Below are 13,138 nucleotides of genomic sequence, written 5' to 3'. Positions count from 1 at the left end.
TTTACTGCCTGTTCAACATCCTGTGTTGCATTCAGGATTTTCTATTGTTGTTTCTGTTAAATTATTGGGCAGGTTTACTAACTTTCCAGCCTACATGCTTCTGAAAAGACTTCACAGATGATTTGTTTTTCTGAAGATAGGCGGGGAAGCATATTAGTGTTGCACAGGTTTCAGTGCACAATACCTAACCTGTGGTCTTGCGCAATGCTGTTAGTTTTTCCCCAACCCGCATACTCACAATCAGCCTTTTACTGCAGCAATTTCCATTGGGATGGTTAGTAAGCAAATGATGATCTCAGTAAAAACAGCCAAAGAGGTTCATAAGAACACACATGAGTTACTTGTACATGACGCTGTTGAATGTAAAGGTTGGCCACCGATCAGTAGAAGGAGGAGGATATTGTAAACAGCCCATGCTTTACTCTTGCATTTTTATTACACAGTGCGTACAGCCAGTTATTCCCCAGTGCAGTTTTAAATGCATACGCTTGAAACAGAAAGCAGAAGCCAATTTGGGAGATTTTCAGGACTTAACCCTGCCCCCCTATAAAAATATAAGACTACTCCTCCTACTTCCTCTGTAACTTCCGAAATATTACAAACGGTGCACATGTATGGATACCACAGCCTTCTAATAATAATAGTGTTGGACTGATTACAATTAAAATCCATTTATGTCTGTTGATGTCACAGCTAATGGCACACCCCACAAAGCCCGTTTCAACTGCAGCAGGGACTCTATCCCCATGGCAACCTACTTGCCCCTTCTTAATATCTCCAGAAATGCATGTGTTCTACAGAAGTCCTTTTGTTATGTCAAGGACATTTTAAATTGAGGCACTGTGGTTTGTGATTGCCACAGCATCAAGCTATCGCAGAGGTTGTACTTTTTGTAAGCCTCCACCCCCATTCTTTGTGTAAATATGTTGTATGTTTTTTGCTTAATGGACCAGAATATAATAATATAAATGGCTTAATTAGAGAGTATGTGGCTTTTACTAGGTAGGTATGGTATAATAACTGTCCCTGGTATAATAACGGTTTAATATCATTTGTTTCTTTTTGTTTTGTGTGTGGGTATGTCTGTCTGTCTCTACTGTACAATGAAATGGTAAATTGTATGTATTGTAATATGTATTGACAATGGCATGTACGGTTATAAAAAACTTGTATTTAGTGTTGTTTGGTTGGTGGAGGGTCCAGCAACCTTCTAAAAATGGTTAGGTATATTTATTTGTCATGGATTTTAGCTATGCGTTTATTTAATACTTACATAACATAATGCTTACTTTACAACAACCATATTGTTTTCTATGATGAACTTACATAATAAATTAGTATTATCTTATCTACATCATCGGGTCAATTCGTTAGCAGCAATAAAATGTTGTAATTTTTGTATTTGTTCAAAAAAAGAGGACGCCGCCCTTTTGTTTGTAATGTTGAAATGTGAGGGGTGTGGTCGGTGTATTGTGTGTCCTGGCTTCACCAAATATACAGGGAAGTCATTTACAAACAAGAAAACGACATGTACTCTGTACCAGTGATGCTACCACACTACTCGTTTATATTAACCAGCGACGTCTTACTCCGGTCCCCATGCTAACCCTCACGTCCGTATCAAGCGCATCACACTCACTTAGCAACAGGCTCGCTCAGTCACTATAGAAACTGTGTAGGCATCGCTCGTACTGTTGTTGCTACTCACCTGGTATTCGGGATACTCGAACATGTAGGTCATGCTACACCCGTTCTCCTCGTATCCAAAAAGCACGTCGCGAATCGCTATTGCAAACAAGCCGGCCAGCAAGGCATAGAAGGTCGCCGCGGACAATTTCATTTTGTTTTTCTTCTTTTTGTTTGTTTATTTATTCATTATCTAATAAAACTGCTGTATGCAAACCCTATTGGAATGCAATGACAGCAGGCTGGCCTGTCGATCTGCAAGTCACTGCAAAAACTGTGACAGGAAGGTGATTGACGTGCTCAAACACCAATAGCACACCAGCGCTCCATCAGCGAGCCAATCGGGAGAGACCTGTGAGAATGTGTGCCCTTCAAAATGCGCCCACCCCCGATGTTATATAATGAAGTCGACGGCTTGGTGGAGTAGCTTGGCTGCCATGTTTGTAAGGTCAATAGCAAAATACTACTGTAACTCGAAAAGTGTTTTGAGTTGAAAACTGAGCAATCGCGAATCCAACTACTGTACTGTAGTTACAAAAATAAACACTATACTGTACACGAGTCCCTGTGTAGACATTTAAACAGATAGCCCTAATTCACTTATTGATTAAAAAAAAAAAAAAAATCCAACCCATGAATGGCAAAAAACTGTATGTAAAATGTAGTTTTATTATTATTATTATTATTATTATTATTAATAATGCTATTTATAATTGTATTTCACTTGTTTACATTGTAACCAACGCCTGTTGACCAGTAGTAGGCTTAACCTGTATTTATAAGTGTATAATACAGTGCCGTTGCAGTGCTTTCTTTTCATGTTGTTAATTATTTGTATTACTTTGATGTTGAACATAGGAATTTAAATATTTAAAAGCACCTATTTTAAATCGGAAACTGAAAACGTCACCAGTAAGGACTGGGGTTACCTTATGACTATGCTTAGCCAGTACTAAGAGATGGTGATTTTTTTATGGCCAATTTGACCCACTTAAACTCCATGATGACTTTCACTAAGTTTGTAGACCTTGGTTTTAATTGACTTTCTGCCAGGTTTCACTTTGTTTACTGTCGTTGCAGTACCAGATGATACAGTGATCACAGGGTCACTCTTTGGGTATGGGCATGTTAACAAACTTAACTAAACACTGATTGCATATATAAAAATAAACCCAACACCATATTTTCTTCAATACAGGTTGTATTGTATTTAATCAATCATTACAAAATTACAAACTTTTTTTTTTTAAAGATTAAAGTTTATTTATATAGCACCTTTCAGTGTCTCAAAGTGCTTTACAATACAATAAAAAAACAAAATACAGAATTAAACACAATTTTTACAGCAAAATTGGTAATATTAACAAAAAGTAAGCAACAACTCGGTTTAAAAACAGAAATACAGTGAACAAGTTTAAAATCATAATAGATTGATACATAAAATCAGAATTCAAAAGCTAATCTAAAAAAACCTTGATTTAAACATTAAGTGACTCTGCTTCTCTGATGTTGCATGGCAATCTATTCCAGTCTTGGTGCGTTATAGCTAAAAGCTCTTTCACCCCTTTCTCTTGGTCTTAATCTTTGGAACAAACAAAACCCTGGAGTTGGCTGACCTTAGAGCAGGGACAGGTACATGTGGGCACAGGAGCTCTTTTAGATAGTCAGGAGCCAGACCATGGAGCGCCTTGTAAGTCAGCAGCAAGACCTTCAAAACAATTCTAAAACGTACTGGAAGCCAGTGAAGTGGAGCCCACACTGGAGTTATGTGCTCTCTCTTTTCTTTGTTCTACTTAGCACCCTGGCAGCTGCATTTTGAACAAGTTGCAAACGGAATGAGGCATGATTTGGTAGCCCAGATAACAGAGCATTGCAGAATTCCAGAGTAGATGAAGCAAATGCATGAATTAGTTTCTCAGCATCAGGCAATGATAAAAAATACCTAATCTTGGCAATGTTACGTAAATGATAAAAGGACACTATAGTGGTTTTGCGAACACGAGCCTCAAAACATAAATCGGAATCAATTCTAAAACCCAGGTTTCTGGCCTTGGAATTTATATTTACCTAAATTTGTTTTTATAGAATTTACCAAGTTCAATTTCTGCTGAGAACCTAACAGTAAGACTTCAGTCTTACCTGAATTTAACTGCAAAAAATGTTGGGACATGCAGCTCTCCACCTCCGACAGACATGCAATTAGGGTGCAGACAGCAGATATCCCCAAGTTTTACAGAGATGTAAAGTTGTGTGTCATCAGCATAGACAAAATGTCTACTTTAAAATATTTATACTGCAGATTTTGATTTTTTTTTTTTTTTTTTTGCTGGCTGCACCCAGAGATTTGCATGACCTTCCTGCTAAACATACTCCTCTTTGAGGTGTTACTTGCTGTCTGAACCCGAATATCATGAGGCATAACATTATATGGAAATACACTGTTTCTCAAATCAGCACATCTCTAGTCCCAACCCTGATGCAATGTATTGAATTATTACCTTCACACCTGGCACTGGTTCACATTAATGTAGATATTTCCATATATCCAGTCATTGTTTCCATTTAGCATTACAAATGTGTGCTAGTACAGCTTTTGACACTGGTCCTTGGGGTTCTAGCAACAGGAATGCTTGTCGTGCAGGAGAAAAGGTTTACTTGCACTGCATTATGCAACAATAAAATAGACTGTGTATAATACTGGACTAGGCATGTGCAGTTAAATCATAATTTGACTTTCTCTAACTTTCATTAATAATCAGCAGCAGCAGAGTCAATTGCATAATTAAGGACCTGGCTGGAACAAAGTCCTGCATTGGACCAGAGAGGAATAGCCAAGGTTGGCTACCCCTGCTCTTAAATTGCACTTACAAGATGAAGCCAGCTGGAGGCCGTATGCACCATTAGAAAGTATAAATATAATGTAGGGTTAAAGGGAAGGTTGTATTTGATTTATTTTGCACATCCCTGGTGGATACTGACCAGTTTTCACTTATTCCTTTCTGGCGCTTAAAACTCTCACCGACATCATCCAGTCCGAACTTGATTACATTGTAATAAACTCCAGTTCAATACAAAGCAGAGTTGTAGAAGAGTGAACCAGCACCAATGTGATGGAAGTGCAAAGCAGTGGAACTTACCTGTGGCACTTCCAGTCCATTCCAAACTCAGACCTCAACGACTCAACTGAACACCTTGGTTCAATTCAACCGTTAAAGACCTGGTGGGGGCAGCGAGTCGTCCCAGGCAGAGGGGACAGGCTCCTGTGCTGGTCAGTCCAGCAGCTTGGAGTGCTCGATTCGTGTGATCGTCCAGTCTGGCAACACCCCCTTGGTAAACTCCCTTTGAAACCTGGCAGGGAAAACACAACAGACAAGATCTTCATTTTAATGTTGTCAAACCTTCACAACACAGTGATTCACGAACAAGCAGTCTGAAAGGACAGTGATCAATACAGATCACCAGGTTAAACATGATGGGGCCTATTTTAATGATAAACAGTGACGGATGTGAGCTCTGCTGCAGTTAAGACTGTTAGATAGACTTTCCTGGCAAGTTAAGCACTTTTACAAGTGAAAATACAGAGAGGCTTGTGTGTGCTGCAAGCTGGTTTTCATGACTTCAAACACTTGAAATTGAACTTGTTTTCAATCACCTAACCCAGTACAACGACAACCCTTCCCCTTCACTCCAGTCAGAGCGAGCAGACTCTTGACCCACCTTCTCTGGTCAGACTCACTCGTAATTGGCTGTGAGCAGCCTCTTGGTCTCCTCGCCCCCCTCCTCCTCTCCGAACACCACCTGGAACACCTTGGTACCCTCGGGGGTCTCCTCTGGGAGCCGGGCGCTGGTCAGGTACCAGAAACGCATGAGGATACTGACGAACTTCCACCCTGCGGGGAGGACACACAGGGTCAGAGACGGGGATTCAATGCCACACACACACACACTGCAACTCCCTTCACTCTCAATCCAGACTGATACAACAACACTCATCATCCTTATATCTGCTCTCTTTGTATCAGACTTACTCAAGCTGAAAAAAACTGAAAACATTGAATTAGCAAAGGGCCCTTACACAGGACAGTGGAGGATTATAAACACCTATACAGTACATTTGTAGGCAGCACAGTGGCATACTAAACAGACTATAAACCTTTTCAGATACACAGTAAGTGCCTAACAGGGGAACGCTCCCTGCTCTGTGTCTATCACTCTCACTGAAGTCTGGGCTGGAGGAGGGGGCAGCACACACCGTTCTCGTCATAGTAAATGCCCACGTCCCCTGGAGTAGTGTACATGATGTCACTCATGTCAGCTGCCAGGCCTGCTGGTGAGTCAATGCCTCGAGAGTAAACTAAAGGTGTAATTAAATAAATACATAAAAAAAAACCACACGTGAAGTCGTCGATATTAAACTCCTGATCGAAATATGCCCAGATTAAGAAATAGTAGACGCGGGTTCGGCACCAAAAGAACGGGTTTGGTATCCCAACTACCACCACTTTCTGGTTCGTCCTCTGCGTCTCCGAGCTGTACAGTCTGTCGACGGAGAGGTTCAGGGCTGCAGTGTTTGAGAAAATGGGACAGGATCCCTTGAGCCCTAACGCAGAAACTCCTTACGGTCAGCGCCATTTCACTCCTACCCCTTCTAGTCCGGTCATTTATGTAATCCGTCTGAAAACAAGATTTATTTTCCTAGGCCGGTGAGTAAATCCCTGGATTGTATTGATGGCTGACAGGTTGATGTAGCCGGGACAGACAGAAATTCATTTTAGCAGTTTGAATAAAATATTATTTTTGTTTCTATTAATTTTACTTGTATGAGGGAATTGCAAACATCACTCGATCAAGAATCGTAATGTATTATCGGCGTTACTGTGTTTCCTGGGGGACCGTACTGTGGGGACACCGCATGAAAACATGTGGAGAGAGACGGAGTTCGGAAGGGTAATATCACCAGTACATTTCTGAAGCTGTCTACAGTACTTCCAATGGACTGTCAGAAGAAAAGGACAGTGTCTGTATACACTGATGTTGATAAAGAATTGTTTTTGCAGGACATATACCCTTTGGTAAGAATATTTACTCTCGATTACAGCACCCCAGCCCGATTTTTTAATTTTTTTTTAATAAATGTCCCTTGATTGTCAAGCACATCAGTATTCATTTTAAAATTGTATTTAGTAGATATTATAAACAGTCATCATTGTACTGTTTTATATTTCTTTGTTTCTCTAATTCCAAACTATAAGTGATTTTTATTTTTATTCACAAATATCATAATACCGGTATAAACATCGTAGTTTACGATACAGTAATTACATTGATCCACAGCGACACCCAGCCCCCAAGTACCCGTTTTGTACAATTTAGGAAAGTTTGCAAGTGCTGAAAGCAAAAAACTGCAATTGGCAAAGACCCTTGAACAGCATCTCCCATAATATATTTCACATAACATAAACCAAATTCTAAGGCTTTGGAAAAAGCTAGCTACGTGTTTCTAATTGATTTCAGCTTTAGATATCAATGCGTTTCTTGCAGTCTTCTCCCATACAGCAGCAATGCCAGACATTATTTACAGCTGCTATAGATCAGGGAAAATAGAGCTTTAATCTGCCATACATCTGTATGGCAATGATCCACTCAGCTGTCTGTGTAAGAGGATACAGTCTGCCGTCCGGGCTGGTTGAGTAGATAAACACATTCCCTCAACTGCAGCCAAGCTCCAGTGTTATTTGTTGATCCCTACACTGCCCCTGTAGTAAATGGGTGTGTTTTGTTTTGTGTTTGGTGTTGCAGAGGAGGCCGGCCGTGTTGAAAGGTGTGCAGCTGGGGGGCTGCACTGAGAAGTGGAGTGTGGATTATCTGGCCACGAAAGGGGCGGACCACGATGTCAAAATCCACGTGTCCTCTGTCCCTCAGATGGACTTCCTCCGCAAGAATTTCCTGTACAGGTAGCTTTCGAATTCCCGAGTCACAAGCCTTCTTACTCTGAATCTGACGGCAACAGCAAGAAGCTTTCAGAAGCACTGTAATTTCATAATCTAGCAGACAACAGGGGGCCAATCAAGCTTACCACCAGAACAGCATACTGGGCCATCACAAAGCACTCAAACTGATACATGTGTAGTCAGTAAGGGGTGTGGTGTGGAAGGAGGGTGACGTATCCGTAATCTTTTAATCACTGGGCAAAACCCAGTGCGACATGTGTGCCAAAAACCAGGATCCTTACCGTACATTAAAGCAGTGATTTTATATGTCTTACAGATCCCTACCCTTTGACGTGTTTGTGAAGAGAGCAGCTGAGGCGAAACATGCTGAATATTTTATTTCTGAGGTGAATTCGAATGGTTTCGTATTTAATTGAATATTTCTTCAGTAATTCCTCTGAAGTCCCACTAGATGGAGCTATAGAAACTGCTGCCGCTAGACTAGAGACCCCTGCTGGCACATGGTGGTGCTGCATTGAGGAAGGAATTAGACAAGAGGCCACCTTTGGAAATAGCATGAAGGCAACAGTAACAAAAACTGCAGCTTGAAAATAATACCAGTTTATAAGTATAACTGATATGCAAAGTGTTTACTTGAAAGCGCTGTATCACTCAGATCTGTGAAGTAAGTCTGGCACAGGTTCCATATTCACTGTTGAATGGCAATTAAATGTTTGTTTTCAGTCAGGCATACTGTGTACAGTATATAGGTTGAGATGTTATATCCATACTGTTGCACAGTATGATATTCTATCACTAAAGGCATTTGTCCCAGCTTATTTTAAAATATAAACCCGGCTAACCAAAATACAGTAGAATGATACAATGATAAGCAAGGCTGGGGCTTGGTTAAACATTGCTCTTCATCTCTTTCTGATCGTAGCCAGGCCATGTGTGTCTTTCACTTCAGATCACATCTACTTAAAAGGGTGTTTCAGGAGTTCTACGAATGCTGGTGGCAGTTTCATCCAGTCACGCTTCACTCAGATTGGGACTTGTGAAACTCGTCTGAAGTGAATCACCTGATAAACACACGTTTTAAAGGCAGCCCTGATAAAAGATTAGAACATTCTGTTCTTTATGCACTAAAGCAGCCAGCAGGCATCCACAGCAGGAAAAGGCAAGCCCCCTTCCCCAGCCTGACTTTCAGCGAGCATTTGAAGTCTGAAAAGTTAAAAGCTAATTAGTGCTGTGTGCACCCTGCTGGCTGCTGCGTAACGTTGTCTTTCAGGTGTTGTCAGTCAGTCTGTCTGTTTGTGTCTGTGCAGAAGGAGAGCTATTACCTGCGCTCGCTGGGAGAGGACCCCAGGAAGGTGAGTCTTTGGGGAGTGGCTGGTTATCATACAGAACAGTAAGTAATGGAAACTCAAACCTTCCCTGGTGTCCTCATGTGCGCTGCGGCTGTGATGTATGATTGCTGCGTAATTCAAATTGCAGAGAGCCTTTTTTTCTTGCACTTCTGATTAATATAAACTTAAATTGAAACTGGCCCGGTATCACCATCCAGTGAACTCGAAAGGGAGTGCTGATACACTCTGTGTTCCAGGACGTGCTGTTTGAAAAAGAGCAGGGCTGTTAACCCCAATCCCCCTCGCTCCAATGCAGATTAAACAAAGCGCTCGCAAGTAGTGCTGTACGAAATGATTGTTCGATTCAAGCTCTCCACAGGTCAGGGTCATTGGTGTTGAATCAAGTGAAGAAACAGCTGCTTGGATTACACTCTGTGGAGAACAGCAATCCACACAAATCCGAGCAGCTGCTTCTTCACTTGATTCACTTGGAATGGTGAATTAGCCCGATCAACACCAATGACTCTGACCGGTGGCGCGTTCCATACAGTAATCGAAGAATCTGTTTGTGCAGCTCTACTTGTAAAACTCCCAGAAACAGCACGCAACATGTTAATACGTGGCAAGGACTACACAAGCAGTACGTTGTTTCATTTCCTTTTTTAACCAACGTTTTGGTCCTGCAGTACTTTCCTCTGTAGGGTAGCGTCAGGTCAACAGTTCTGCCCTGGCAAGATGAATTGAAGAGTTAATTCCCTTCATCTCTGTAATAACAGGGGGATCCCTATAGATAAGATGTGTGCACCAGAGAGCAGCCGTCATCAGCTGGTTAAACCTCTGAAATGCACTGAGACGCACTGAACTTGGTTGCAGATTGACTCAGAGACAGTGAACCAGTCTGTGTAGCTGGTGGTGAGCCTTCCCCAGGAGACAGGATCAAACACAGAGCCACTTCACTGCAGTCTGCCTGAGCAATTCATTAGTCTGTAAATGTCACATCTAATTGCTGTTAATTAAAAGATTATGGGAGAAGATTACAGATCAAATACCTGACTGTGGGTCTTGGTGCTATTTTAAAATGTGTTAGTTATTCATTCAATTAATATTCATGCACGGATATTGCAAAGTAGGGGGTCTAGCTGGAGAAACACATCACCACCACCTTTAAGGTTCAGTAATTACATTTAATTACATTTAATGGTGTTGTGCTGTTGATTGGATCCCACACTATCTACATTGTTGCAGTTGTAACTCCACTAGTTTAAGATATTTTTTGCCTTTGTATCTCTGCTAGTGCACTGCTGCTACAGTCATCTCATGTGTGTATTTTAACTATAATCCCTTGCATTGCAATAACTAGTGCCTGTGTCTGTGTCCCGCAGGACAACGCTGATATCAGGAAGCAGTTCCCGAGCTTGGCGGAGGACTTTCTTTTGCCAGAATTCTTCGAGAAGGAGCAGTTCTTCTCCAGCGTGTTCCGAATCAGCTCTCCCGGCCTCCAGCTCTGGACTCATTACGATGTAAGAGTACAGGAGGAGGGGTCACCACTATGATATAAGAGTACAGGGGGAGGGGTCATCACTATGATATAACGGCAGGGGTCATCACTATGATGTAACACAGGGGAAGGAGTAAGATGGGTGGATGCTTCCAAGATGGAAATGGTGTGTTTTCCTTTTTTTATTGTTACCCCATAGTGATGGGATAGCCCGGATAGCCCCCATCACTATGGGTATTAGAAAAGAGACGATCTAGCCACCCTGTAGCAAAGGGACAGTACAGCCACCTGTATGTTAGCTTAAGACAAGACTTCATCCATAACTACAAAACACTCCATCGTGCAGCGTTTAGAAAAAAACTGATACCTTTTATTAGGTTTCTTTTTGTATTTGTGATTACAAGGCTTGTTGAGCATTGACAGTCTGCCTCTCTGTGCAGGTGATGGATAACCTGCTGGTTCAGGTGACTGGGAGGAAGCGTGTTGTGCTGTACAGCCCTCGAGACGCCCCTTACCTGTATCTGTCAGGTAAGGAGTCCCACACCACAGTGCCACTGGGAGTGCTGTGCTCGCTTATTCACTTACTGTGGTGAGAAGAGACCGAGGCCCATATTCACAAACAAGACTTAATGCTCACTTAAGTGTGAGAGTAAAACTGAAATGTGTGATGAGGAGGGGATGACATGACTGATTAGCGGGTTTCCAGAATATCCATCCAGCCAGCTCTCTGTTAAACTGATCACTCTGGAGTACTGGTGCAAGAGCCAACGCTCTGTTAAACTGATCACTCTGGAGTACTGGTGCAAGACCAGGTCTCTGTTAAACTGATCACTCTGGAGTACTGGTGCAAGGATCTAGAAAACAGACCTGATCGATCCTGTTGATGTACAATGTTTATGTCGAACTCAACAAGAGAAAAACAAAGGAATATCCAGCTGTTGTTTGCTTTGACTCTTAATTGTATAGATAAGATATTTTAAATGTAGGTCTCACATAGTATAGGGTTTATATAGAAATGTACTTTAAGTGTGTTATTAAAGTACAGAAGGAGGTTCTCTTTCACATGAAGTAGAATAGTAATGCAGCTAAAAGAAACTGGACGTGCCTCTATTCTCATTCCTTACTCATTCCCGTATTTGCTCAGGTGATAAATCTGAGGTGCTGGACGTTGACCACCCAGACCTGAACAGGTACCCCGAGTTTGTGAAGGCCAGACGCTACGAGTGCTGCCTGGAGCCCGGAGACATCCTCTTCATCCCAGGTGCGACCCCGGCTGTTGGACCATGTCTAGAGCTCCAGAGACTCAAATATTCACATTGTTCAGGAACTAGAGAGCAGGATAAAAGTACCAACTTTCATGGTGCTAATATACTGTTCCTGAAGAGAAGGGCAGTGTTGGATTGGAGCTGATTATCACAGGGGGAGAAGAGCTCAGAGAGGCTGTGTCTCTGTCCTTAGTGAGCGGTCCTCCACACCAGCACATATTTGTCTGAGCTCTATTTTAATGATCTAAACTGAAGAGTATCTCATACTTCTAAACCTGCACTATAGTATAGTGGCCCTCTTTCCATAGTGTTGTATTTCAGGGATGGAAATAAGACTCTTGTTACATAGCAGTTTCACCCATTTCAGATTATAATACAAACTTGATTAGCCACAGTGTAAAGGTAACAAGCTCAGGCACTCAGGGTCTCACATTGATGAATCAAGGTGTTTGAGCAGTGAGTGGCTGTCATTGATGAGTCAAGGTGTTTGAGCAGTGAGTGGCTGTCATTGATGAGTCAAGGTGTTTGAGCAGTGAGTGACTGTCATTGATGAGTCAAGGTGTTTGAGCAATGAGTGGCTGTCATTGTTGAGTCAAGGTGTTTGAGCAGTGAGTAGCTGTCGTTGATGAGTCATGGTGTTTGAGCAGTAAGTGGCTGTCAATGATGAATCCAGGTGTTTGAGCAGTGAGTGGCTGTCATTGATGAGTCAAGGTGTTTGAGGAGTGAGTGGCTGTTATTGATGAGTCAAGGTGTTTGAGCAGTGAGTGGCTGTCGTTGATGAATCAAGGTGTTTGAGCAGTTAGTGGCTGCAGCACTGAAGTGAGTCTCTGGTCTCCCCCCCCCCCAGCACTGTGGTTTCACAACACCCTGGCCCTGCAGTTTGGCGTGGGGGTCAACATCTTCTGGAGGCACCTCCCCCCGGCGTGCTACGACAGGACTGACACCTACGGAAACAAGGACCCCATGGCGGCAGCGCGGGCCATGCAGGTACTGGAGCGAGCGCTGAGGACCTTGGAGGAGCTGCCCGAGGAGTACAGAGACTTCTACGCCAGAAGGATGGTGCTGAAGATACAGAGCAAAGCCTACAGCACCCTGCTAGAGGAGAGAGACATGGGGGAGGCTGGGGAGACTGAGGGGGGAGAGGGGAGGGCTGGGGGAAACAGAGAGACTGGAGGAGACTGAGAGGGGAGAAAGAGGAGCTGGAGGAGACGGAGAGGGGAGAGAGACTGGAGGACACAGAGGAAAGAGACAGGAGCTGGGGGAGGCTGAGGAGACTGAGGGGGAGGCTGGGAAGACTGAGGGTGGAAGGGGGAGGCTGGGAAGACTGAGGGGGGAGGGGGAAGGGGGAGGTTGGGGAGACTGAGGTGGGAGAGGGGGAGGCTTGGGAGGAAGAGAGAGAGACTGGAGGAG

General features: G+C 42.9%; 3 protein-coding genes across 5 annotated transcripts in view; 1 reads left to right on the top strand and 2 right to left on the bottom strand.

Annotated features, from left to right (window-relative positions):
• pgap1 (post-GPI attachment to proteins inositol deacylase 1) overlaps positions 1–1,959 on the bottom strand; it is a 32,537-nt gene extending 30,578 nt beyond the window's left edge. For both annotated transcript variants that reach the window (XM_059032473.1, XM_059032474.1), the window contains exon 1: positions 1,709–1,959. In XM_059032473.1, the coding sequence (XP_058888456.1) occupies positions 1,709–1,840 (132 nt within the window). In that variant the 5' untranslated portion in view covers positions 1,841–1,959. The remainder of the gene's footprint in view (positions 1–1,708) is intronic.
• A 2,027-nt stretch (positions 1,960–3,986) lies between these two features.
• On the bottom strand, positions 3,987–6,302 carry LOC117406576 (m-AAA protease-interacting protein 1, mitochondrial-like; the record flags this gene model as incomplete). The annotated part of the gene is made up of 3 exons (XM_034924186.2): positions 3,987–5,034; positions 5,423–5,576; positions 5,939–6,302. Coding segments are annotated over 3 exons (597 nt in total), but the record flags the coding sequence as incomplete, so codon positions are not given.
• Positions 6,303–6,560: 258 nt separating this feature from the next.
• Positions 6,561–13,001, top strand: tyw5 (tRNA-yW synthesizing protein 5). Of its 2 annotated transcripts, none has more exons than XM_059032472.1 (8): positions 6,561–6,633; positions 7,486–7,640; positions 7,954–8,023; positions 8,945–8,989; positions 10,348–10,485; positions 10,904–10,991; positions 11,608–11,724; positions 12,576–13,001. In XM_059032472.1, the coding sequence occupies exons 1-8, from the start codon at positions 6,607–6,609 to the stop codon at positions 12,908–12,910; spliced, it is 975 nt and encodes a 324-aa protein (XP_058888455.1). In that variant the 5' UTR covers positions 6,561–6,606; the 3' UTR covers positions 12,911–13,001. The 2 variants fall into 2 exon arrangements, with proteins under 2 accessions (XP_058888455.1, XP_034780395.2); XM_034924504.2 differs by having other exon boundaries at positions 6,580–6,758; positions 12,576–12,999.
• Positions 13,002–13,138: the final 137 nt, after the last annotated feature.

The sequence above is a fragment of the Acipenser ruthenus genome, chromosome 10 (genome assembly GCF_902713425.1).
Source record: "Acipenser ruthenus chromosome 10, fAciRut3.2 maternal haplotype, whole genome shotgun sequence".
Lineage (NCBI taxonomy): Eukaryota > Metazoa > Chordata > Actinopteri > Acipenseriformes > Acipenseridae > Acipenser > Acipenser ruthenus.
The sequence above is the reverse complement of the archived record's forward strand: the minus strand, read 5'-3'. Positions and strand labels throughout refer to the sequence as shown.